General features: G+C 50.3%; 1 protein-coding gene across 1 annotated transcript in view; it reads right to left on the minus strand.

Moving 5' to 3' along the window:
* Positions 1-27762, minus strand: part of NCAM1 (neural cell adhesion molecule 1) — a 140255-nt gene that overhangs the window by 78393 nt on the left and 34100 nt on the right. The window contains exons 4-9 of the mRNA XM_015421985.1: positions 13747-13821; positions 9086-9301; positions 7818-7961; positions 6901-7038; positions 2999-3116; positions 2050-2219 (exon numbers count right to left, since the gene is read on the minus strand). Of these exons, the coding sequence (XP_015277471.1) occupies positions 2050-2219; positions 2999-3116; positions 6901-7038; positions 7818-7961; positions 9086-9301; positions 13747-13821 (861 nt within the window). The remainder of the gene's footprint in view (positions 1-2049; positions 2220-2998; positions 3117-6900; positions 7039-7817; positions 7962-9085; positions 9302-13746; positions 13822-27762) is intronic.

The raw sequence follows: 27762 nt of genomic DNA on the forward strand, positions 1-27762 counted from the left end.
TGAAACAACTCTCAGTAGTTCTGGCTCTCTCCCATATGATCCAAGTCTAAACATTAAACAGTATCTTCATTTTCCTTAACATTACTAAGAAAACTTATCTACTGCATCTGAACGGTACTTCAAAGTCCTTTTTAAAATTCGATTTTACAAAATGACTTTACAAACTGGCTTGAATAAATGCCTAAGGACTGCAATCTACACTGCTGTGTTTAGCTTACTGTATGTAGGATCTGATTGATGTAATTTCTGTATTGCTTAATGCAGGGGTGTCAAACATGCGGCCCAGGGGCCGGATCAGACCCCCCCCCCCCAGGGCGTTTTTCAAGCCCCACCCCGGAACTGGCCGTCTCCTGCTTCCAGTTCTGTTGCTGCTGCTGCATCATCGCTTGCTTCACCAGACTCTCTTAATCGCTCAGCCATTTAATGTTTTAACCTGGGTCCTAGACTCAAAACTCTGAGCATGAGATTTCTGTGGTGAATGTCAATAAATCAAAAGTAGGTTTGCAGCTTACAGATACACACCTGAACAGCATACTCAAGATTGCAACAGCACAGACCATTTTTTTTTGCAATAATTCAGAGCAACAGGTTACAGAAACAAAATATTGCAAGAGTGCTAATGTTTTAAGCATGTTTTTATTTTGAGTAAAAAACCCATTTGTGTTTGTGTCCTTTATAAAGTTTATATCTCCGCTACCTGGCATTACATTTTAGGACACACACGGCCCGGCCCAACAAGGTCTCATTTTTATGCCAGATCCGGCCCTTGTAACAAATGAGTTCGACACCCCAGACTTAATGTATCATGTGAATTCTCCCGCTACACTTCTGTTCTTTCTGGTGGTTCCAGACTTCTAAAATCCTTATGCACTGGTTACTGGATGCCCCATTTTTGTGACAGTGCTGGCCCACTGTGTGTAATCCGCCTGGAGTCACTTTGAGAGAGGCAGACTAGAAATAACATAAATTTTAAAAACCCACAACCCTCTTTGATCTTGTAATGATGCAAGTTTACACAATTATTAACATTCATTAGTAAAACATCAATTTGGATATTTATGCCCCACTTTTCTCCCCCAGTGGGGACCCAAACAAGCTTACATCATTCTCCTCTCCTCCATTTTATCCTCACAACAACCCTGTGAGGTAGGTTAGGCTGAGGGGGGGGAGAGAGAGTGTGTGTGTGTGCGTGTGACTGGCCCAAGGTCACCTAGCAAGCTTCCAAGGCAGAGTGGAGGTTTGAATATGGGCCTCCACCTATGGTATTTTAATCAAATATTGTAGCTCTATTACAAAAATAAGTATTTATTTGTTTATTTATTTTATTCGACTTATATCCCGCCCTCCCCGCATGGCAGGCTCGGGGTGGGTTACATCAAATTTGATAAAAATACAATATACACAATTAATACAATTAAAACACTAGTAAAATACCACAATGGCCTTCATCCGTTGCCGTTGCCATTGACATTAAAACCTCACAGATGCCAACTCTGGCATGCAGTTCTGACCCGTTGAGGGGAGGAACTGGTAAAGGGGGGGGGGGCGTCCGTCACCCTAATTAAAAGCCTGGCGGAAGAGCTCCGTCTTGGAGGCCCTGCAGAACTGAGACCCCGAGAGGAGTAGCCAGAGAGCCGAAAGAACAGCGGAGGCTGCGGAAGCCGCACCAGAGAGAACTGGAAGAAGTCGCCCACTCGCCGGATCAACGAACGATCGGAGCCGGGAGGATACCTGGTAGGGCTCCCCCCACCCCAGACGTACTGTGGCCATAGTTAGGGTTTCTGCATAGGTCTCTGCACCATGCACCGTGTAAGCCGCTCAGAGCCCTTCGGGGGTGAGCGGGGTACAAATTGAAAGTATAAAATAAATAAATAAATAAATAAATAAATGGTTCCGCAGGGCCCTGAGTTCGTATGGGAGCTCATCCCACCAATACGATCCCGTGCTAATTTGTGTACACCGTTTTGCTTCAGTGAGTCACTTGGACCTACTGGTACCCATAAGCTCTCTGCTATCTGACCTGGGACGAAAGGGGGGAGGAGGGCTTACCAAAGACTTTGAGATGGATGGTGGCATCGTGTTCTCCGGCTTTGTTTTCGGCGATGCAGATGTACTCCGCCTCATCGTTTTTCTCCACCCTGCGGATTGTCAGCTCCGAGCCATCATAACTAAACCCGTATTTCTCATCGTCCTCCCCTCGTTCTATGGACTCCCCGTCTCTGCAGGGGACAAAACACACACAAGCAACAGAAGTGAATGTCATCTCTACTGCAGACCCCTTATGCAGACTGACTTTTTTCTTATAATAGAATCATAGAATGTTAGAATTGGAAGGGACCTTGCAGGTCATCTAGTCCAACCCCCTGCACTCTGCAGGAGCAGAGCCCTACAACATACCTGAAAGATGGTCGTCCAGCCTCCGCTTGAAAACGTCCAGCGAAGGAGCATCCACCACTTCCTGAGGCAGACTGTTCCACTGCCCAACCACTCTTACAATTAGGAAGTTTCTCCTGATATTTAGCCGGTAACGACTCCCTTGTAATTTCCACCCACTAGATCTAGTCTTGCCATCCGGAGCAAGAGAGAATAGATCTGCTCCATCTTCTACATGACAGCCCTTCAGATACTTGAAGACTGCAATCATGTCCCCTCTAAGCCTTCTCTTTCCCAGGCTAAACAGACCCAACTCTTTCAGCCTTTCCTCATAAGACTTGGATTCCAACCCTCTCACCATCCTGGTTGCCCTCTTCTGGACATGCTCGAGCTTGTCCAACATCCTTCCTAAAATGTGGTGCCCAAAACTGGACACAGGACTACAGGTGAGCTACTTCAATTTAAATACTTGAAGGAGACCACAGCCTCTGACTCAGGGCCTCCCGCCAGCAAAAGGAAGCCGGAGGGGAAATACGACGGCACAAAGTCTGTGATCTGCTGCGGCTCGGCCAAAACCCCCCCGCACTCAGGCAACGGACACAAACTTGAGTGCTGAGCATCTTACTTGGTCCAGCTGATGATTGGCTCTGGGAAGCCATCAGCTTCACACACCAAGGTGACCGACTGGCCAAGGTTGGCCGTGGCGTTCACGGTGCTCTGCCTGGTGTGAACAGTAGGAGGCACTGGAAGAGAAGGAGAGAGAGAGAGAGAGAGAAAATAGAGACACACTTCAGATGGGCAGGAAGGGAAGAGGTCGAGACCTTCAGCCACGCAGTGAAGAGCCTCCTGCTGCGGTGGCAGCTGCTCCCCAAACATTTTTACAAAATCTGCATAGACAATCAGATCTCCCATGGCCAGGCAGGGGGAAAAAACACCACCTGGTGGGAGCATAAAAAGGTGCTGGTGGGTGTCATGGTGCTTACGGAGTGCTACTCTGGGGACCTCTGGTCAAGACTAATGGAGCACAGACCCTAGACCCATCTCTCTCGCACAGCTTCTCTCCCCCCTTGCTTCTTTCTCTTTGTTGCCCAGACCTCCAAGGTCTCTGAGGCTTCTCCAGGCTCTGAAATGCTACAAGAGCAGTGTCTAAGGCACCAGGTGGCCTGGGAAATGTAGTTTTCCAAGGTGTCTGGCAACGAAGACACTGAGATCCTCGGAAACCATATTTCTCCAGCCTTCCTTGTGCCATGAACAGAAGTGATCTGAAAGGTGTGTGCGCTGCTCATTATTTTTGCCACATAAACGTGGCATCCACTACCTGTCCGAGCGTTTAGAAGGACAGCATTGAAGAGAAGGAAAATGTCACTGTTTAAATATGCACGTCATGGAGCCTCACGGCATCATCACACAGAAGCCATGTGTCCATTTTCGGTGGTGGCTCCTACCTGGTGGAAGGAGCTCCCGGAAGAGATCCAGGCCCTGTGGGATCTTTCTCAGTTCCGCAGGGCCTGAAAGACGGCTCTTCTGCCAGGCCTTTAAGTAGGAGCCGCCGCCACCACTATTTCACCTCTGCCTCCTGTGCACTGTCGTATTACCATCATGATTGTTTGATCCCTACGGGGGGAGCGAGGTGCCTGGGCACGGACTGGATGATAAGATCTCAGGGAGCTGCTATGGAGGTTAAGATCTACCCATCTTGGTTAAATCTGTATTGCAAATTTGTTACTGTATTTTATTGTAATTTATTGTTTTTAAATTATGTGTTTATTGTTGTAACCTTGGCACATGGTGCCCTTGTCAGCCGCCCTGAGCCTTTGGGGTAGGGCGGGATATAAATCCAAATATAAATAAATAATAAAATAAATAAATAAAAATATTATTTTAAGTTCTCTGGTGAAAGCGGCCAGGGACTTCTCCTCACCCCTTCTTTTGGCTTGACCCCAAACTGGGACTGCTGTTGTTCTGGGGCGAGAAATCAGAGGTACCAAGTCCTCTTTCATACACGACGATTGCCTGTCAACATCCTGTAAGCACCAAATCAGCTTCGCAAGTCTTCCTGCTTCTTTTACTGAGGGACATGAAACTCCCCAGGTCCCGAGGGTCATGGTCGTGCCAACTCACAACCCAGAAGGGTTCCTAATGACTCTTTCTGAGCACCTGGGTCCCACGATCCTAGGGCAGCAAACCTCCCACTCCACCTTCTGATTTGGCCACAACAACAGGCGTGATTCAGGAGTAGGAGACCGACAAACGAGAATCAACAATACCTAGCATGTGAGTTGGGCTTCTTTGCGCTTTCAGCCCTGCTGGGTGAGCTTTACCTGAGTCAACCAAACTCTAATTCAAACTCAGTGGAGAGACGGGACCTTGCTAGGTCCCTTGGAGAGGCCAGTGGGGGGATGGGGGAATGCTTCAGGAGTCGGAAGCGTTGCCAGAAGTGATGTCACACACCATGCCCGCATCACTTCCGGGTGATGTAGCCACCTCGGGGGCAGCGCTCTGGTTTTTCGGCAAAACTCTATGATAAAATCGGTCTCAAACCATAGAGTTTTGCCCCAAAACCAGAATGTCGACCCCCTCCCAAGGTCACCAGCGTGCCTATGTCACTTCCGGGTGACATAGACACGCTGCTCAACGTAATGTTTGGGGGGGGGGGTTTCCCTCCCACCGGCCAGCCGGCTGGAAGCAGGCAAAAGCCTACAAAAGCAGGGGATTCCCGCTCCTAACTGGGGACTGGCAAGCCTACAGGGCCTCCGGTTGGCTAAGACCATGGCTATTTCAATGGTCTTCAGCTCAGACATCACAAAGCTCTTCCCGCTGGGATGGGGACTCCTCCAGAGCTGCCACTGCTGCCTGTGTGCATATTTACAGAAGGAGGGCACCATGCCTCCTGCCCCTCTTTGCATGTGCAGAAAGGAGCAGAAGTATGATTGGGGGGGGACGGACCACTCAGTGGTTGGGATGTTTCCTCTGTGGCTCTGGCCCTTGGCTACTTAACATAAGAACATAAGAGATGCCAATGCTGGATCAGGCCAATGGCCCATCCAGTCCAACACCCTGTGTCACACAGTGGCCAAAAATCCCAGGTGCCATCAGGAGGTCCACCAGTGGGGCCAGGACATTAGACGCCCTCCCACTGTTGACCCCCCCAAGCACCAAGATGACTGAGCATCCCTTGCCCCAGAGCCCCTACCTATACCTTGTGGCTAATAGCCACTGATGGATCTCTGCTCCATATGCTTATCTAATTCCCTTTTGAAGCCGTCCATGCTTGTAGCCGCCACCACTTCCTTTGGCAGTGAATTGTATACTTCACCAGTACCTCACCCCTTCTGGTGCCCAGTTGTGCTTCCTGTCTTTGGAGCTCTTGGGGTGCGTTCAGACGGGCCATCTAAGCCAGCATAAACTGCTCCAGCTGGAACCGGACCAGTTTGATCCAGAAGAAACGCGATCACACTCACCTCCTGACTGCGCAGCACATCACGATATGCCTGTTCACACTACCGACGCGCAGCAGCCCACGTCGGCGGATTTTTAAAATATTTTTTTACATTTTGCACATGTGCATAGGCAGCCATCCACAGAGTTGAGATCTTCGCGCAGGCACAGAACACCTCGTCCCGAAAAGCGTGCCCTGAAGCGAAGACTTCCCTTTAAACTTTTACAGCAAAAAGGGCCTCCGTGAGGTCCCAGACTCGTCCGCAGCCTAAAACGAAGCATCTTTTTGTTTGTTTGTTTTACAAATTCTGGGGCGGAGCTTCGCCCAAGCGCACATCGAGGAGGCAAAAAAAATGGCGGCCGAAAAGCGGAAGCCTCGGGCTTCCGAACGGAAGTGGCTCTACACCGGCGGAGAGCGATCAGACGGGGATAATGCGGTTGGAACCGGAGCACTCAGGATACCACCACCTGGGGACCTAGTAGCAGAATACACTGGTTTAAAGGGTGTTTGCAACGGTTAGGGACGGAAGGCAGATGTTGGCTGTGTGATCGCGCGTAAGTACTCCGATTCTAACCGGCTCGTGTACCGGCTCAAATGCCCCGTCTGAATGCACTCTTGGTCTGCTACCCACAGTCCTGTCCCAGACTTCAGCAAGGTCACAGTTCCTGCTCCCCCTCTTCCTGTCACCTGACCCTGGCGTCACGTGCCTCCCAGGATGATAGGCTGCACACCACCAATCTACAGCAGATCTCAATAAAAGGAGGTCTTCTGAGGCCACCCTTCTGAGTAGCCACAATAAAGTGTACCACCGTCTTCTTTATGTCACACGCCTGCCTTCTCTAGATCCTGCAGGGAAAAGCCCTTTCATTCCAGTAGAGGGGTCCAGTTTACATTACCCAAACTGTGTCTGACAGAGCAGACTTCAAAAGGTGTGACACAAACAAGAAACCTCTTAGAATTTGTCTGTCTGCACAGAGAGAAGCATCTTAGATTGTAACTTCTAATCCCGGATTGTGTAACAAACTGGGCAACTCGGAGGGGCGGGGTCTCCACCCCAGCTTGAAAAGAGACCCTCCCTCGCGACTCACCATTGACAATGACCCGGATCTCCCTGAAGTCCACCTCCCCACGGGCCAGAATCCTCCCTTCGCAGAGGTACATGCCCTCATCCGTCTTCTTTATCCCTCTGATCTGTAGGTAATTGTTGGATAGGACAACGAACCGGACTGAAAGAAAAAGGAGGGAGTTCACACAGAGATCCCTTTGCAGTGTCAACTCTTATCTCACAATTTCAGAGACTGAGCTTAACTGACTAGCACACTTCTTTTACCCCAGAATTGTTCCCATAATCACGAAAGAATTCAGGCCTAGTCCAACCAGCGAAACACTCAACAAAGTAAAGGAAGAGGGGGCCCTCTCTCTATAGCATGGAGTATTAACAGATGATGTGTAAGTGCAGAGGTCATTTCGGGGGGGATCGCAATTCTCCCGGGTGAGGTGTGGGGGGCGGGGCACATGACGAAGCCACACCCCCTGCTTCCGGCTGCCCCGCTTCTGGCCCTCATTCAGTCAGGAGGAGGCAGGAGAAGAGGGAGGGTAAGTTGCTTCCTCCCCGCCTCTCCCCACCCCTGCCTGCCTGGGGCCAGGGAGGGCCTTGGCGGGGCTTCCTCGCACTCCCGCCAGCCTTGCAGGTCCACCGCTGGGCCTTATGATGTCAGGGTGTGTGGCATATGCTAATGAGTTATGCTAATGAGTTCCCCTAGCTCTTTTTCTACGAAACGACCCCTGTGTAAGTGTATTATGAAGTGCGCACCATGAGCCATGCAACTTCCCATGACTGCATATACACACAAAGTCCTGCATATATGAGCATATCTGGTGATGACTTCAATACTGAACCCCAATCTGGCCTAACTGCACCCATTCTTCTTTCTCATGCTCGGCTCCTCTCCACGCCACATCGGACTGAAAGCCCTCCCGAGACAGGGCTACGTAAGGTACGTACCATCTTTTTTCAGGACGACGTCTCGGCCCAGGTGCTTCCACATGACGCTGGGAGGCAGGGAGGAGACCACGTCGCACACAATGACCGCATCCTCTCCTTCTTTGAACTCCTGAGGGAGGGGGGCATTCCTGAAAGTCAGTTTCTCTGAAAAGGAAAGGGATTAGGCTTTATCGAGTCAGTCCTGAGACGGGAAGGGGGTGGATCTGTCCAGCATGACGTGAGCTCTGCTGGCAAGGATACGGGCACAGACCACAAACACCCCTCCTCCATGCAGTTTCTGTTTGGCTATGTGACCCTCCAGCATGACCCTGGCAGACCTCACACCACCGAGCAGGCATTATGCATATACCAGGCTGATGGGGAAGGCACCACAATCCGGGCATCCAGGCCCACCCCCACCCCACTACATCACATCATCCTGTGCAATCCAGTTTACAGTGTGTTCCAGGTGGAGACTAGGGATGTGCATTCAGTTCGGACAACCCCCCCCAAAAAAACACCCCAAAATGAATAATGCCTAAAATCGAATCAGATTCCCTAATCTGATTCGGCCAGCCAAACAGGGATTCCCCGAATGGATGCCGTATATTCGGTATATACAGGTTTTTTGTGTGCACACCCCTGGTGGAGACTGAGTGGAACTGACAGGGCCCCAGGAAGCCCTCAGGCTATCAAACTCAGAGATACACACTGTAGGGTGGGTGGACTCAGGATCAAGAATCGAAGAATTATAGAGTTGGAAGGGGACACAGAGGCCATCTAGTCCAACCCCCTGCTCAACACAGGAAAAGCCGAAAGATTCCCTGACAAGTGTTTGTCCAGCTGCTTGAAGACTGCCAGTAAGGGGAGGCTCGCCAGCAATGCTCAAGCAGCAACTGTTTGGGGAGGGGCTGTGGCTCAGTGACAGAGCATCTTCTTGGCACGCAGAACGTCCCAGGTTTAATCCCTGGCATCTGCAGTAAGGAGCAGGCAGTAGGTGATGGGAAAGACCTCTGCATGAGACCCTGGAGAGCTGCTGCCAGTTTGAGCAGACAATGCAGACTGGCGGTCTGATTCAGTATAAGGCAGCTTCCATGCGTACACTTAAGAGTCAAGGACAGGTTTCCTGACCAAGTCACCGATTTCAAAGGTGTAGAAGAATCCACACATGCACCTCCCAGTAGCCCCCTCGTCTCATGGTTCCTCCCACATCTCCCCCAAAGTGACTGGCTACCGTCTAAGTCCTGCGAGTTACATGTTCTCAGAAGAAAACAGGGACAGTGTCTTACGGAAGATCTTCACGTTGAGTGTGGCCTCAGCCTCTCCCTCCTCACTGGAGGCCACGCACTTGTAGATGCCAGCATCGTCAATGTCGACGTTGTAGATGGTGAGGGTGGACTCAGAGTCCCCATTCTGCGCCACTGTGAGCCGCTGCTGGTTTGTGACGAGCTTCTCGCCGTTGGGGGCGAACCAGGAAATGTCTTTGCGTTTGGCATCCCCAATTACTGGAAACAGAAAAGACCCTGAGGTAAAACTCTGGCACAGTGATGCTCTGTGTGGCTTCGGAGCTATGTGTGGCTCTTTGCGGTTACCCATGGCTCTCCTGAGCACTGTTTCACAATGTGTCACTTGCCCTATGTTCCAGGGAAGTGGGCAAAGCCGTTGCCCAATGGGGCTTGCAGTTGGCAGGTGGCTCCCGCTTCGAAACAGCTGCCGCTGGTATGTGGGTAAGCTGTGAGCCTCCCTGAGCTGTGAGCCTCATGCCAGGGATGGAAGTCAAGGACCCAACCCAGCACTTCTTGGGAGCACAAAGACTTCCATCCGGGAATCCTCTGAAGACCCCACGAAGCCGCTAAGAGGAGAAGTAAAGACACCACCCTGGCCACCCCCCAGGAGGAAAGCAGTCTAGCCACAGTGGGGGGGGGGGGGCTGGTGCTTTTACTCCCTCTTCTCAACAACCAGTTTGCTCTCCTCTAGGCACCCAGGCAGTCTTGCTGTCTCTCTGGAGCTGCATTGTGTGGTACTGAGGAGAGAGAGTCCGGTAATTTAAAAGGTTATAGTTATATATTTAATATGAATAAAGGTAAAGGTTTCCCTTGCTCGAAAGCTAGTTGAATCCGACTCTAGGGAGTGGTGTTCATCTCCATTTCCAAGCCGAAGAGCCGGCGCTGTCTGAAGACATTTCCGTGGTCATGTGGCTGGCATGACTAAACACCGAGGCGCACGGAATGCTGTTACCTTCCCACCGAAGTGGTATCTATTTATCTACTTGCAATTTCTTGCCTTTGAACTGCTAATATGAATAGTTACATCTATTTTATATATTTACTAGGAATAAGGCCCGTTGTGGAAATAAATACAACGAGATCTAGAAAGAGGCACTGGGAGAGTGCCCCGGCCTTGGGCACTCAGTGTCAATTTGCTGTGGCGACCTCAGCAGGGTATGACACCAAGTCCACCATTTTCTCCAGAGGAACTGATCTCTGCTACCTAAAGAACAGTTGTAATTTTGAGTGATCTCCAGCCCTCACCTGAAGATTGGCAACAATGGTTCCCCATGACGGAATGGCTGGTTTGGAGGGTGAAGTCTATGGCACTGTACCTGTCTGAGGTCCCACCCCTCCTGAAACCTCACCCTCTCCAGGCTCCATCCCTCAAATCTCCAGGAATTTCCCATCTGGAGTTGGCAACCCTTTCTCCTTCCCAGCCAATCATCACCCTACCTTTATTTCCCTCTCACTCTTCAGCTTTCCACCCCCCCTCACCTGCAGTCTCTACCATGCTCTGAAGCCCTGACTGCTACGTCACATTGGCTGTCATACGGGGGCCATCTCAGCAGGATATAACGACACAGAGTCCACCCTTTTCTCCAGGGGAACTGATCTCTGTCATCTGGAAAGTAGTTGTAATTCTGAGTGATCTTCAGCCCTCACCTGGAGATTGGCAACAATGGTTTCTCCCAACAGGCACTAATGGTGCCTCAGAACACATTTTACCTCAGAACAGCAACAGCAAACTGTTTAGAACGACTTCTGTGCTCTGAGGCAAAGGCCAATCAGGCCACATATGCAAATAACCTCTGTGTTCTGACTGGCTATTGGGGGGGGGACAGCAAACTGTTTAGACTGTTGGAGGCAAGACTCACGCAACGCAGCCAGTGGATAGGGACAGCTTCTGACTGACAGATCACGGAGCCAAAGGCTGTGGGCGCCATGTGGAATGCTCAGCAGTGTGCCACCACCAACAGAGAATTATTATATAGAGAGATAGTCTGTCTTTCCCACTGGGACTCAAGGTAGATTATACAGAGAGAGTCAATACAATCAGCAGGATGGGAGACTCCAATAAACCATGCAACAAGATTGGAGTTGTAAAAACAACCAGAAATCTAAAAAAACAGAACTGAAGCCAAATGTAAGTATTAACATGATACATTAAATGATGCAAAACTACATAGTAGGATCTTACTGACAGCAAGCCACACCCAGTCGTATAGACCATGATCCCTAATCAGTTATCCAAGTAGCTTCGTGAATCATTTTTGCACATGCAGCCCTGTTACCTGTATAGAAAAGCCCTCTTGAAATATTCCAGTTTTGCATAGTTTGTGGAAAGCCAGGAGAGAGGGAGCCTTCCTGCCCCCTCCCCTTATGGTATGAGTGTGTCCCCCAAGGCATACAGTAGCCACATGGATCATTTGGTTGATGGGAAATGCCAATCTACCTCTTCACAAGACGGGGGGGGGGACCCCTGTTCTAGCTTTTCTACGGACTAGCTCAGATAACAATCTGTGCAGGGACTTGGAGGGTTTTCCTCTACAGAGTGGCCTTTTGCAACTCAGGGACTGGGTGGAATTGGGGGAGGGGGGACATGCTCAGAAAAGAAAGAAACCATTCTGGAAAAAAGTCTAGAATTCCCCGCCAAATTGCGTCTAGGGCTCAAAACACATTGCCTAGGACACGGAGGGCATTTTTGTGTGGCATCACAGTACAACCCCATCAGCTGCTGTTGCGTTTTTAAAAAGAAGGCTTGGTACAGGATGCCATGATCCACATTAAATGAACCTTACAGGCCCATCTGTATATAAGAAGCACCCCAAGGGGTTCTGGTGAAGCTGAAATCTCAGCTAGGGAACCCCCAGTACCAGTACCGGGCCCCACTGCTGGACCTCCTGAGGGCCCCTGGTATTTCTGGCCACTGTGTGACACAGAGTGTTGGACTGGGCGGGCCATTGGCCTGATCCAATGTTGGCTTCTCTCATGTCCTTATGTTCTTGGTGCTTGGGGGGGGGGCAACAGTGGGAGTGTTTCTAGTGTCCTGGCCCCACTGCTGGACCTCCTGATGGCCCCTGGTATTTCTGGCCACTGTGTGACACAGAGTGTTTGACTGGACGAGCCATAGGCCTGATCCAACACTGGCTTCTCTCATGTTCTTATGTTCTTGGTGCTTGGGGGGGGGGGGCAAAAGTGGGGGGGGTTCTAGTGTCCTGGCCCTGGACCTCCTGATGGCATCTGGTCTTATTGGCCACTGTGTGACACAGAGTGTTGGACTGGACGGGCCATTGGCCTGATCCAACATTGGCTTCTCTCATGTTCTTATGTCCAACACAACGACCCAAAGGCATGCCAAACACAGCGATCCGGCAGATTCTGTCCCACACAGCTCAATCTGACGCCCATTTACATGGAAGTTGAGCCTCACTGTTTTCAGTGGGGCATATTCCCAGGTTAGCAAGCACAGGACTGCATCCTTAACATCAAGAGCAGAGAGTAGATGGCAAGAACTGAGGGTGCTGCAGTGGTCAGAGTGTCAGGTGTGGATCTGAGACACCCTGGTTTGAATCATCACTCTGCCAAGGAAGTGCGCTGGGTGCCCTTGGGCCAGTCATACTCTCTATGAGGATACGACAGAGGTGAGGATAACAACGCACACCACTTGGGGTCCACAGTGGGGAGAAAGGTCGGGTTTAAACGGAGTCAATAAATAGACTTCGCTCTACTGTGCCAGCCTGGTTGCCAAGAAAGCTTGTTGACTGCACGGAACAGAGGGCACCACATCCTAGGTGGGCAGGACCCCGTTTGCTTCCAGTTTTTCATCTCAAAAAACAGGCCACAACAAGAAGCAGACAACAAGGAAAAATCCAAGCCCAACGGGGCACTGTAAAGGATCTTGGAGAGATGAATAGATCTCTCTCCATCATTTCTTATATTTCCAGATTTCTCTCCCTCTCTCTCTCTCCCCCTTTCTTTGATTTATACCCCGCCCTTCCCTTGGAGTCTCAGAGTGGCTTACAATCTCCTTCCCTTCCTCTCCCCACAACAGACACCCTGTGAGGCGGGTGGGGCTGAGTGAGCTCAGAGAGAACTGTGACTGACCCAAGGTCACCCAGCGGGCTGCATATGGAGGAGTGGGGAATCAAACCCAGTTCTCCAGATTACAGTCTGCCACTCTTAACCATTACACCAAACGCCATTATGTCTTTATTTTATTTAAAACATTTCCATGCCACCTTTCCACCCAGTCAAGGTTCCCCAAGGCAAGGACCCAGGCTTCCAATCCCAGGATCCCTTGGGGAAGACACCCCCCAGTAGCTAAGCCCATCTAAGAGCTGCTTCCACTATACATCATCAGAACTCCTTTGATCTGGGCTTCTGGGTCTGGAACAAAGGCTTCTGATGAATCATCTGGCTCAGTTTTAGAGTTTTAGTTCCACCAGCGCTTCCAAGCATCCTGACATGATCCCTGGACAGCTGGTCCTCACTTATAAACGACATAATACTAAAAAGACAAGGAAGTCCATGTCTGGGACTGGGAAGCATCGCCTAGAACGGGGAGTCCCCTCTGGGACCTTACAGCAAAGCTCTCCATTTCCGTGCTCTGCCCAGTGAGGAGGCAAGGCTGTTTCATCCAGGTGGGGGCAAGACCGACCCCTCCGCCAAGCTGCGCTTACCTTCACAGACAAAGAATTTGGACTCTCCCACGGCAACTTCCACCTTGTTTGGAATAATGTTCACCTGGAGAGAGACTGCAAAAGATAAAGAGAAGGGAAAGAGTGAGACTGCCGCATTCGTATCCTGCAAAAACGAGCTGGGCCACTGCGGGAGAGTCGCCATAGTGCTAACCTTTCACACTAGAGCTTCTGGATAAAGATTAACACGGAGGGGTTTTAACAGCATGGTCAGCCCATATCCTCCCCCCCCCAAAAAAAAGCTGGTTTTGTTTTCTGAGCTGCTCACTAGTGAACCTGGGGCTGGAAAGAAGGCCAAGCCACATCCTGCCACTGGAATTCGGGAGTCATTCATTCATTCATTCATTCATTCATTCATTCATTCACCTTTATCGGCATATCATTAGTCATAAGGTATATAAAACACTCTATCGTAAAATTAATTAATTAATTAATTAATTCATAGAGCTTTATTGGCATATCATTAGTCATAAGGTATATAAAACATTGTATCGTAAAATTAAAATCTAAGATTCCATACAAATGTAGAACAATCAAAATAGTACTATCTAAGATTTTGTACCTTAAGAACTTCAGTAAGAAACTTGGCAACATCATTAGTGATCTCAGGGATCGAATCATTCAAGAGAAGTTTTGACATTTTAACTTGTTACTCAAATAACTTTTAGGATGAAGCCGTTAGAAGGAATTTTCTGCGAGGTAGCTCATACAGGGGGGCATTCGACAATTATATGCACATTCGACAATTATATGCTCTATGGCAGATATCATCAAATCCCAAGACAAGAACGGCTGTGCCCCTGTGATCTTAACTCCCTGGAATTCGGGAGTCACGAGACCATTGTGTGCACCGCAGTGATGCAGGCCGGCCACTGTGGCCAGTGCTCAGTTACACCCCACACTCTCCCAGGGACTCCGAGTGCCCCAGATTTACCGCTTCCTGTTCCCAGCTGACACACAATCTATGCAGGCAATCTGCCCCCTAAGAAATTTAAATGCCCCCGACTTTAAAAATCCTGCCCCTGAGGATCTTCTCCCTTCCCGGTCAGATTTGCCTCAAGCCGCTAAAATCAGCGGCCCACTCCAAAGCCACCCTATAGGACCACCACATTTACACTGGCTATACTGGAATGCCCGTGTGTGCGTGTGTTCACATGTACCAGAGGGAACAGAGAGTCTTGCCACAGAGCCTACCATTTTTGTGCACGAGGACTGACATTTGTTCTGAAGCAGGGCTATTTTGGGGCAGGAACGCACAGGAACGGAGTTCCGACTGGCTTCCAAGTTGGCCACACCCAGCAGGAACTCATTAGCATAACAGGCCACGCCCAACAGCAGAAACTCATTCGGATTGGCTACATCAGGGGTGTGTGGCCTAACATGCAAAGGAGTTCCTGCTACAAAAAAGCCCTGGGTTTGGACAAGAAACAAGGTAAACAGAATAAGAAGCAAAAGGTGGGTGTGGCTGGATGAGCCCACTTCTGGTAACATGGGGGAGTGCCCTAATATGCCAATGAGCTGTGCTGTCAGGGGTGTTGCCTAATATGCTAATGAGTTTCTGCTGTTGAGTGTGGCCTATTATGCTAATGAGTTCCTGCTGGGCTTTTTCTACCAAAAAAGCCCTGTTCTGGAGTATCCCACATCTGAGGAGGGTCAAGAAAGACGGCACGGGGAGGCAAAAAGTTGGCTAGTCCCCGACTGCCAATTCACAAGTGACCTCCTCCTCCTCCTCCTTCTCTCTCTCCCCCACGCTGCTCCTTCCAACGCTCTATTCTGCTCTCACACTTTCCCTGGAGGTTACCGTCTCCCCTTCCAATAACGCAGCAGCTGCCCTTTTAGTCTGCTTTATTTCTGGGTAATCTAATTTCTCTCGACCGTATTACTCTAACATAATTCACTCCCGGGCAGAACGGCTGGGCCAAATGTAATGATAAAATGTGAAAGCTTTATTAGATTCAGGACGGCGAGAGCTAAGTAGCCCGCGTCCGAAGAGACTTGGTGTCTTCTGCCCTCCTATTCATCTCCTGGGCGCCTTCTCCTGGACATGGTATGACGGCTCCTTCCAGGGTGGGCTTCTCTTGGGGGTCACAAGAGGGCAGGGGTTACTCCGGAGAGGGAGTCGTTTCATTCAAGGGTCGATGGTGCCAGACTGAAGGCTGGTGCAGATCCGGAAGCAGACTTCAAAGCAAAACCACCCCAGATGTTTGATTGACGCCTTTTTACCCTTTTGGGAGTCTCTCTGGAACTCTAGATTCAAGTCGAATCTGGCTGTTCTACCGCGGACTAACTAGAGCTGCCCTCTGTAAATATCTCGGGAACTCTGTTAACCACTTCCCTGAAACAAGGTCGAGATAAGGAACGCCGGCTAAGCCGTTGGTCCTTCTAGCTCACTCTACTGTGCTGGACAGGAGTCCTCTGGCTAAGGAAGTCTTGCCAAACACCCACGACCCAACTCCTTTTCAGAGGGATGGAGCCTCGGACCTCCTGCACGCCAAGCGGAGGCTGGACCACAGAGGCACACTTCCTTCTGCAGTGGTTTACTGACACTGGGAGATCTTCTTCGCCCTCTCCAGTTGAGTGTGGCTGGGCATGGAGCGATTTTGCTCTCTGAGCTCCTCTTGCACGGCACCTGCTTTCTGCATGCTGCCCCGCACGAACTGATCAGCTCACAATTGGTGGATGGGCGGACCGGGGCTAACTGGCCATTGGGCCTTTCCAGCAAGGCTCCCTCTAAGCTGTGGAGTCTTGTGAACAAAAATTCTACTTTGTGGGCTACTGGCATTAAGGTTGCGAGCGAGCGATTTGGCTCCTGCATAAATTAGTTTGCTCTGGAGCCACCCTTCCTGAGCTAAGACAAAAACGTGTGAGCCGGAGGCTAAAAAACTGTGAGCTGGCTCACACTAATTCCGCTTGGAGGGAACACTGCTTTCCAGTCCGACCATCTCCCAGTTCTACACTTAATAGGCCGGGGTTGTCAGGCAAGGCGGCTCCATACTGGTGGAACGAGCTCCCGGAGGACATCAGGGCCCTGCGGGACCTTCTACAGTTCCGCAGGGCCTGTAAAACTGAGCTCTTCCACCAGGCTTTCGATTAGGAGCCAACACTGAATGAGCTACTGAACATCTATTACTGGCACTTTCTTTGGGATACTGGTCTAGTCATACGGGGCCAACAACAACGATCGCCATGTGCACTTTATCGTTGGTATTTAATCTGCACTTTATATTTTATTGTTAGAATTTTACCTGTTTTATTGTAAATTATTATTGAATGCCGCCTTGAGCCTGCTTGTCAGGCAAGGCGGGATAGAAATCGAATTAATTAAATAAATAAATAAAAATAAACAGATCCTCCATCTGTATAGCATGCAAGAGGTTCCAGGTTCAATCCCCAGCATCTCCAGGTAAGGACTAGGTGATGGGCAAGACCTCCGCCTGAGACCCCGTGAAACCCAGTTTGAGTAGATAACACTGACTGTGATGTACCAAGGATACAGGGCTAAGGGCAGTGCACGACAGTAAAAACACAATCATAATTTAAGAACCACACAATGAAAACACAGCAATTAATCTAATTAGATGGTGCTGCGACATTTCAAATTGCGTCACTGTCCCACCGGGGGGAGGGGGCAGAAAGACAGGAGTGCCAGACAGATGGAAAAACCATTCCTGTCCTCAGTCAAATGCCTGGCGGAACAGATCTGCCTTACAGAAGAAGCAGAAGAAGAGATTGGATTTATACCCCGCCCTTCACTACCCAAAGGTGTCTCAGAGCAGCTCACAAACTCCTTTCCCTTCCCCTCCCCACAACAGACACCCTGTGAGGTAGGTGGGGCTGAGAGAGCTCTTGAAAGAAACGGCTCTTTTTCAAGGACAGCTCTTATCAGAACTGTGGCTTGCCCAAGGTCATCCAGCCAGGTGCAAGTGGAGGAGTGGGGAATCAAACCCGGCTCTCCCAGACTAGAGTCCGTGCACTTAACCACTACACCAAACTGCATTAAGTCCCGCAGGGCGTGAATGTTGTTCGGCAGAGCGTTCCACCCGGTTGGAGCCAGGGCCATAAATGCCCTGGCTCTGGTTGAGGGCAGCCGGATGTCTCTTTCGCTAGGGACCACCAGTAAGTTCTTATCTGCAGAACGCAGTTGTCTTCGAGGGACATACCAGGAGAGGCTGTCCCGAAGAAAGGTGGGTCCCAGACCGTCTAGGTCCTTAAAGGTTAATTCCAGAACTTTGAACACAGGTGTTCATGTGTCCCATTCTGAGACTTTAGCTCCGAGTCCCAGCTTTATAGGGGCCAATCAACTTCTGGACACCTGTAACCACGTGCTGCTGCCCACTGGCCGAGGAGCCAAACCACCCATGAGTGCCAATTCTCACCTTGCCCTCTGTCTCAGAAGGAGAAACCATGCCTGCCAGGCGAGTTACACTGCAGGTTATCTCCTAGAGCCGAAGCAAGACAGAACACACCTTTGTCTTCCTCTGCGTCCCCCCGGCTAGAAACCTTTTTGGAGCACAGAGACGCAAACGCAGATCCCTCCCAGTTGCTGGAATCTCAGACACTGGCAGCCTTTCATGATAAGTAATGAGCCATTAGGGAAGCCATAATTGGATCCTGGCTCCTTTCCGCGGACAAGCTTGTCAGAGCTTCCTGGCCTAACTCGTCCAGGTCAGAGAAAGATTTCAAGAGGGTTGACCTAATGTGTGCGATTTCTAAATTGCAGCCATTAGTCGGAAAGGAAACAATAGCCGTAACAGAACAACTGCTCCATCCAGCAGAGCCAAAGCATTCCTCATCGCCTCTACTGCAAAGGCTTAATTTGTTAAACTGCTCGACAGCTCGAGACTACAGAATCGGCTGCCTCCTTTCGTGGCCATCGGACCCCAGAGCAATGCGCTTCACCCGTCCTTCCAGCCCTTGAAAAAACAGAATGCTCTCGCAACAGCTGTGTTGTTTCTTTAGAGAGAATGTGGGATCCAATGCTGGGGCCCTTCTGAAAAACTGGCCCTGCCTGGATTCTACAGTAGCCACTGCAGAGCAGCGGTTAGACTGCCAGATGAGGCTCTGTCTCCGCCATGGAACTCGCTATTGACTGGGAGTAGTCAAGTCCTCTCTCAACCTAACCAACCTTGTCGCATTTTTGTGACCATTAAATGGGGATGGAAGACACCTGAACTCCTTGGAAGGAGGAAGAGATTGGATTTATACCCCACTCTTCACTCGGAGACTCAGAGAGGCTTACAAACTCCTTCCCCTTCCCACAACAGACACCCGGTGAGGTAGGCGGGACTGAGAGAGCTCTGACAGAAACTGCTCTTTTCAAGGACAGCTCTGACAGGACTACGGCTTGCCCAAGGTCATCCAGCAGCTGCAAGTGGAGGAGTGGGGAATCAAACCCGGTTCTCCCAGATGAGAGTCCACGCACTCCACCACGACACCAAACTGATGCTAACTGGCAGGATAAAGTCGTACAACACACAAAGAGAGATTCCACAGCACAGTGACAGCAAAGACTCCCAAGGAAAAAGCCAGCTTCCCTCTCGGCCTGAGTCCCCGAGTTCAAATCTTCTCTCAGCCTAGAACTTACTCAGTGGACTTGGCAAGCCTCTCTCTCTCTCCCTTTTCCTCAGCCCTTGTTCTGCTTTGGGGATTTTGGCCAATGAGCAAAGGATAAAAAGCATTTCAAATAAATCATTAGCGGGTTGGATCCAGAAGGAATTTTAACCAGTCTTCCCACACACATTGTAGCTCCCCAGTTGCCTATGATGGTGCTCCTAAGAGACTCCTGTCCTCCAAAAGCAGCATTTTGGAGTACTCGGCGGACTGCAGCAGGAGGAGGGAGGCAGAGAAAGCTCTGCTCTTGCGGCAGGAGTGGTAAACAGTATCTGGATTCCACCCATTAAAATCTACAGCGCAGAGATACTAAGCCCAAAATGTTATGTGTGATATGGTATTGCTATAAACATGTATACAGAGCTTCAGCGTGCTTCACAGATGGTATCTCAGTTATCCCCACAACAACCCTGCAAGGTAGGCCTTACCAGTCCAGTATTACAGATGAAGGAGGAAAACCACTGAGGCTCAGAACCTAATGACTTCATAGCACAGCATCAACTGAGCACTCCACGTGGGCATCCTTGTGGGGTCACTGCCTACCATGTGGTACCTATGGAGTTGTGTTTGAAGAGATGGTACTGAATTTAAGCCTCACCTGCAGCATTTCGGGGTCAGAGGGCTGTTCCCACGCTAGAAGATTTTACTTCTCCTGAGAAATTTGATTGATATATTAACAGTGTTTGCATTTTTTTTACCATAAACTGGTCTGATGACCCTTTGAGCACATGGCATTTAGTATACCATCTAACACTGGTGAGGTCCCATCACAAAGGTTGACATGTGAACACATGAAGCGGCCTTATATGGTGCGTGGGGGGTATTTGTGAATTCCCTGCCTTGTGCAGCGGGTTGGACTAGATGACCCTGGAGGTATCTTCCAACTCTATGATTCTATGGAATCAGACTCTTTGGGTGCGTTCAGATGGGCCGTTTAGTCCACTTTTGGCCCACCTCATAAACATGGTCAACATCTGCCTCCCCAGCCGTCGCTTTCCGGCTCAAAACCGCTTTAACCCAGAGTATTTTGATACCCGGTCCCAAAGTGGTGTTTTCCTGATTCTCCGGTTCCAGCTGCACTTTCCTGACGTCTGATCGCTCCTCCGGTCTCGAGCCACTTCTAGTTTAAACCCCCTCCCTGCTCGAAAGCTGCCCGAGGCTTCCGCTTTTCACCCGCCATTTTAAAAAAAGTGTTGGCGGTGTGCGCATAGGCGGAGGCCCGCCACCACGTTATTAAAAACAATGTTTAAACTGGTGCCAGTTTGGTGCAGTGGTTAAGTGCACGGACTCTAATCGTGCGTATCACTTTGTGGCAAGTGGTTAACGTATAAACAGTCACATGTACAAAGCAGCGGCCTCTTTCCTTTGGGGACCCCTTGAAATTCACCTTCATAATGTTATGTATTTGGTGGTGGGGGAAAGTGCTTTTGAGTTGCAGCTGACTTCTGGCGACCCCGTAGGATTCTCAAAACAAGAGGCCTTCAGAGGTGGTGGGCCACGGCCTGCCTCTGCCTAGCAACCCCAGACTTCCTTGGCGGCCTCCCATCGAAATACTGACCAGGGCCGACCCTGCTTATCTTCCAAGATCTGGCAGGATCAGGCCAGGCCGGGCCATTCAGGTCAGGGCTATGTATTTACGTTTACTTAAAAGCCAGTTGAACAGTGAAAAAGATCGAATCAGTGGGTACCCTCAGTTGGACTCACGGCCCCAAACCTGCTGTGCTTCTGAAGCCCAAGATCGAAAAGTCTGAACTCATCTGTCAGAAGCGATGCCTTTGAGACAGACCTTTTAGCCATTCTGCTGAAGTCAAATTCCAGCCTCTCCGTCTCTGGACACTCTGGCCAGAACCCCGCTGGGTCACGCCTTCTCTTTCCTCGACTGACGACAGTGGCGGATGCGGACACATCGTATGGTCTTCCGTCAACCTGTCACCGTTTCACAGCCGCTCCGAACCAGACAGTGACATTTTTAAAGTGTGGCTCAGCGGTGTTGACAGCAGCAGCTTATTTATAGGAAGAGGGCAGCAGTCCTGAGGCGGTTCTGGGAGGAAGTAAATCAGGGCCAAGGAGGCAGATTCCTTGTTGTTGGCACTTCTGAGGAAAGCTGTTTGAATCTGAGGTCGTAGGGCTCAACCGGCCATTAACCACCCTTGGAGTCCCCTTTGGATGAGAAGGATCCCCGAAGGATCCATCACCGTTCCTTGAAGTGCCCACAGGTGTCGATGCAGGACGGGCACATAAAAGTGACTCTTAAAAAAACCCCAAAACCCAAAAACTAGCTAGAATGTAACCTCCAATGTCTGATAAATGCTGGAAATGTAAAACAAGGGTGGGAAGTTATTTTCATGTTTGGTGGAAGTGTAAATAGGCAATGTTATATTGGAGAAGGGTCCATGAAATGTTACAGAAAGTATGTTTGTTACCTCTACCATTTGAACCTGAAATGTTTTTGCTCAATATTATACCCAGAGGTCATTTCGGGGGGGATCGCAGTTCCCCCGGGTGAGGTACGGCGGGCGGGGCACATGACGAAGCCCCCCCCCCTGCTTCCGGCCGCCCCGCTTCCAGCCCTCATTCAGCCAGGAGGAGGCAGGAGAAGAGGGAGGGTAAGTTGCTTCCTCCCCACCTCTCCCCTCCCCTGGCCTGCCTGGGGCCAGGGAGGGCCTTGGCGGGGCTTCCTCGCACTCCCGCTGGCCTTGCAGGTCCACCGCCGGGCCCCTGATGTCAGGGAGTGTGGCATATGCTAATGAGTTATGCTAATGAGTTCCCCTAGCTCTTTTTTCTACAAAATGACCCCTGAATACCCGATGTAAATGATAAGAAAGTAGAATATCTAACCCATACATGTAGTTACAGGAGCAAGAATTTTATATGCTAAGTATTGTAAGGAAGCAGAGATACCAACAGAAGATGAACTTTTGGACCAAAAAGGAAATAGATATATTGTCAAACCTATTGAAGGACAGAAGTTAACGAAACGTAAGAAATAGCTGGACACTATTTTACGACTGGGTGGAAAGAAACCTCGAAATCCAAGAACAATGAGTAAACACAATATAAGTTCGGAGAAACTCCAATTTGAACTATAGAGCATTAGACTCTTATCAGGAAACGTAACAGAATATGTCAGCGATTAAGCGATGCTAACCTTAGTAATTATACAAAGAGACAGAACTGGAAACAAAGAATTAGGACTGAAAATATGTAACAGCTGTGATACAAATTTGATGAAATTTTCCTTCATGTCCTATCCCACCCCTTGTACCCTTTCCCACCCCTATATTTCCTGTCCCATGATATATTAAAACTCACTGAAATTTTAGAAAAGTGACTCTTCACATAATGCGCCACTGAACGGAATTTGCTGCCACAAGTTGAATGATGGTCACTGACTTGTGAAAGGGGAGAAGATGAGTTCCTGAGGACGGAGGAGCCAGTCAGCAGCTCTTAGCCACGAGTACCTGGGTCTGCTGTGGAGGGAAGGGGCCGTGGCTCAGTGGCAGAGCCCCCCCCCCCGACACACAGAAAGTCCCAGGTTCAACCCCCGGCATCTCCGGTTTAAAAGGACCAGGCAGGGGGTCATGTTAAAGAACTCTACCTGAAACCCTGGAGAGCCACTGCCTCTCAGAGTAGACAGTACTGACCTTGAGGGGCCAAGGGTCTGATTCAGTAGAAGGCAGCTTCCTATGTGTACTGCTTCAAGGGAGGGGCTGTGGCTCAGTGGAAGAGTCTCTGCTTTGCATAAAGAAGGTCCTGGGTTCAACTGGCCAATGCTCCCTCTAAGCTGTGGAGTCTCGCGAGCAAAAGCTCTACTTTGTGAGCGGCTGGCATTGAAGTGGTGAGCGAGTGATTTGGCTACTGCATGAATGAGTTTGCTCTGGAGCCCCCTCCTTCCTGAGCTGAGACAAAAAGGTGTGAGCCGGAGGCTAAAAATCCGTGAGCTAGCTCACAAAAAAACTCAGCCTAGAGGGAACACTGGACGCTTGGCAGTCCTGGACTCCCAGGGTGTCATCACGGACAGTCACCAACACCAGGGCCGCCCTTGAGGTTACGTCTGTTGGTCCAAGCTCAGCACCTGTGCGTCCACCGCCCCGTCCCCCTCTGCCACGGCCCCTCCTGGAATCACGACGTTCTGACTGATCACATCCCACAGCGCTGACAGTCACTGACAGAAGGCAGGGAAATGTGGAACGCCGAGAGGCCAGGACACGGGTACGTTTATTTATACATTTATTTATACATTCGATTTATATACCGCACTAACCCCGAAGGGTCTCTGAGCGGTTTACATACAGATTCCAATTTCCAATTTTCCTATCTAAGGCCACATATTACACAAGGGACGGGGCTGCCTACCGGCACCCAGGTGGCAGGGCTTGCTGTTCTCGGCTCCTTCTTCCAGGCGGTCTTCAGGTGTCGGCGTTCAGTCTCTGGTGTCCTGGAGCAGGTCTTCCAGTCCGGTGGCTTCCCCTGGCGGGCCCGTCTTGGTGCACGGTCTGTGTTAGCTACAGCCCCGGCTAACGTCCATTTCTGGCTCTGCCGCGCCTGTGCCGCCACGTCACCGTGCCTTCCACGACTCCGCCTCCGCCGGGTTTCGTCACTTACTGGCCACTCACTGGCCACCACGTTCTCTCCGAGAAGCAAGCCACGCGGTTCCTGTTCCTGATGGCAGCCATGCATTCTCCTGGACGCCTAGTTTGGGCCACACTTAGCAGGAAAAGCCGTGCTTCAGGGGTTGCCCTCCCCTCCGCTGGCTGCAAGTTGACAGCATACTCTGCCTCCACCACCACCACCCACCCCGTGCCTAAGAAGCAGTGCTGGAAATCTGTGCAATCAATGACGAAGCGATGAACCCAAAGACTTGCGGGAGAAAATGCTGGAAATATTCAGCCACCTGTTCTACAAACTAGAGAAAAGAAGAAGAGATTGGATGTATACCCCGCCCTTCACTACCGAAAGGTGTCTCAGAGCGGCTTACAAACTCCTTTCCCTTCCCCTTCCCACAACAGACACCCTGTGAGCATCGTTCCCTCTAACTGACACTGAGTTAATGTGAGGTAGCTCACAGTTTTTTTAGCCTCCGGCTCACAGATTTTTGCCTTCGCTCAGGAAGGAGGGCTCCAGAGCAGACTATTTTATGCAGCAGCCACATCACTCACTCACAACTTTCATGCCAGTAGCTCACAAAGTAGAATTTTTGCTCACAAGACTCCACGGCTTAGAGGGAGCATTGCCTGTGAGGTGGGTGGGGCTGAGAGAGGTCTGACAGAAACAGCTCTTTTTCAAGGACAGCTCTGAAAGGACTATGGCTTGTCCAAGGTCATCCAGCAGCTGCAAGTGGAGGAGTGGGGAATCAAACCCGGTTCTCCCAGATTAGAGTCTGCGCACTTAACCACGACACCAAACTGGCTACACGGTGACAGACAGTTTCCCATTGACTGTATACATGCAGGCCCTCCTTCGATGCTACGAACAGGACTCAGGCTGCATTTCAGGGCCAGGAAATCAGCACTGGTGGGAGGAGGGCGCACTGGCCCGGAGCACGGTGTGCTCAGCGCTCACGGAAGGAAGCCGGGGAGTGAGGCCTGTCAGAGTTGCCTCCCGAACCCATCCATTTGTGGATAACCTGTGGGCCATTTAAGGCATTAAGTCCCCAGGAGGCCACTTGCCAGCCCTCCCCCATTCTTCTTCCAATCACATTTGTCCAAGCTTTGCTGCCCATATCAATTCATTAGAGATTCAATTTCCCAATTCATAAAACTGGCTTTCCATTTGCAAAGCGTCTCCAGGGAAACGGATGGCTTCCGTGATCCAAAGTGACTCAGCTGTGGCATGACATGGGGAAGAAAAGGGGGGGGGGGAGATGTGCGCCGGGCTGGCTCCAAGAGAGGAAGAGCACCAAAGGGACCGGTGGCTCAAAGAAGACTCCCGGCCCAGCCCCCCAGAGCAAGGGAGAAAAGGAGGCGCGGAATGGGGGGCAAGGACTCTTGCACCAGTCTAGGGTCAGAGAGCCGGGGCACTATGCCAGGGCACCCGATCAAAATAGTACAGATAAGGAGGTACCAGAGGACTGAACAGAGCCATGTGCAAACCACATGCAGGGACAGCGAGGGCACGGTGGAGAAACAGCAACGCCAAGATACAAGCTCTAACCTGGGAGAACCGGGTTTGATTCCCCACTCCTCCACTTGCACCTGGCTGGATGACCTTGGGCAAGCCATAGTTCTGACAAGAGGTCTCCTTGAAAAAAGAGCAGTTTCTGTCAGAGCTCTCTCAGCCCCACCTGCCTCACAGGGTGTCTGTTGCAGGGAGGGGAAGGGAAAGGAGTTTGTAAGCCGCTCTGAGACACCTTTTGGTAGTGAAGTTCGGGGTATACATCCAATCTCTTCTTCTTAACTTATTGTAACTTTATTGAGAGCCAGTTTGGTGTAGTGGTTCAGTGCACGGACTCTAATCTGGGAGAACCAGGTTTGATTCCCCACTCCTCCACTTGCACCTGCTGGATGACTTTGGGCAAGCCGTAGTTCTGTCAGAGCTGTTCTTGAAAAAAGAGCAGTTTCTGACAGAGCTCTCTCAGCCCTGCCTACCTCGCAGGGTGTGTGTTGTGGGGAGGGGAAGGGAAAGGAGTTTGTAAGCCGCTCCGAGTGAAGGACAGGGTACAAATCCAATCTCTTCTTCTTCTTCTTCTTACTAGCTGGACTATAAACCTCAATGGTGCCTCCTGAAAATACCCAGAGCAAATGGCACAGGCTAAGTAGGTTGCCGGGGAAGCCTAAATATCTGCAACCTGGGGTGTCCTCACATCTAGAAATCTTCTAAAAGTGAGGAAATGGGGGGGCCTTCCTCCTCCCCTTTTGACTCTTTTCTGAGGAAACCTTTGTGCCAAATCCGGCTCCTGCTGATATTTATTTTATTTATTTATATTTATTTATTTTCGTATTTATACCCCGCCCTCCCCAATGGGCTCAGGGCGGCTTACAGGGGCAAGCAACCTTGCCATAATAAAACATGATATACATACTGGCTTAAAACAATACAATACAACATTAAAACATCCTGAAAGTTAAAACAGTGGTGCTTAGTACATAACTCCAAAGATGGCGGATCAAAGGTCCCGAGTTCCCGGTAATGTTTCCCATGGCTAGGACTTCTTCGCAATGTTCAGATGTTACAGATGTTTCATTCTTTGCAATATTCAGATGTTACAGGTGTTTCTTCAGGGCCTCCACAACGATGGCGGTGGTGGTATAGTAGGGCGGCGGCTCCTACTCAAAAGCCTGGTGGAAGAGCTCTGTCTTACAGGCTCCCGCAGGGCCCGGATCTCCCCTGGGAGCTCATTCCACCAGGTAGGAGCCGCCACCGAAAAAGCCCGGCCCTAGTTGCAGCAAGTTTAATATCCTTGGGGCCCGGAATAGCTAGTAAATTTTGGTCCCCCGACCGTAGTGCTCTTGGGGGGAACATATGGGGAAAGGCGCCTCCTCCTCATGGCCAACTTAGAGCCCAAAGAGGGTGTTGGCAGTTGTGGTGACTTCGATGGTGATGGGAATTGCCAGCGAGCAACGAGGGGAGAACTCCATGACAGGAACTTATTAGGAAAAGGACTGAAAATATTGTACTGCTGTGGCATAGTGCTATGGTGTGGCCTTACTGGGAAGAGTGGGCAGTTCTGGTTGCTGCATCTCAAAGCACCAAGGAGGGCAACCAAGATAATTAAGGGATTGGAGCACCCTTCCTGTGAGGAAAGGTGGAAGAGTTTGAACATTTCAGTCTTGAAGAAGAAGAAGAAGGAGAAGAGATTGGATTTATACCCCATGGCCCTTCACTACCCAAAGGTGTCTCAGCGCGGCTTACAAACTCCTTTCCCTCCCCCTCCCCACAACAGACACCCTGTGAGGTAGGCGGGGCTGAGAGAGCTCTTTTGAGGACTGCCCTTAAGAGGAAGAGGAGGCAGAGGCAGAGGCGGAGAAGGAGAAGGAGGAGAAGGAGGAGGAGAAGAAGGAGGAGAAGAAGGAGAAGAAGAAGGAGAAGAAGAAGAAGAAGGAGAAGAAGAAGAAGAAGAAGGAGAAGAAGAAGGAGAAGAAGAAGGAGAAGGAGGAGAAGGAGGAGAAGGAGGAGAAGGAGGAGAAGGAGGAGGAGAAGGAGGAGAAGGAGGAGGAGAAGAAGGAGAAGGAGAAGAAGAAGAAGAAGAAGGAGAAGAAGGAGAAGAAGGAGAAGGAGAAGAAGAAGAAGAAGAAGGAGAAGAAGGAGAAGAAGGAGAAGGAGAAGAAGAAGAAGAAGAAGGAGAAGAAGGAGAAGAAGGAGAAGGAGAAGAAGAAGAAGAAGAAGGAGAAGAAGGAGAAGAAGGAGAAGGAGAAGAAGAAGAAGAAGAAGGAGAAGAAGGAGAAGAAG

This window comes from Gekko japonicus, unplaced genomic scaffold (assembly GCF_001447785.1).
Source record: "Gekko japonicus isolate JY-2015 unplaced genomic scaffold, Gekko_japonicus_V1.1 scaffold114, whole genome shotgun sequence".
NCBI classification, from domain to species: Eukaryota; Metazoa; Chordata; class Lepidosauria; order Squamata; family Gekkonidae; genus Gekko; species Gekko japonicus.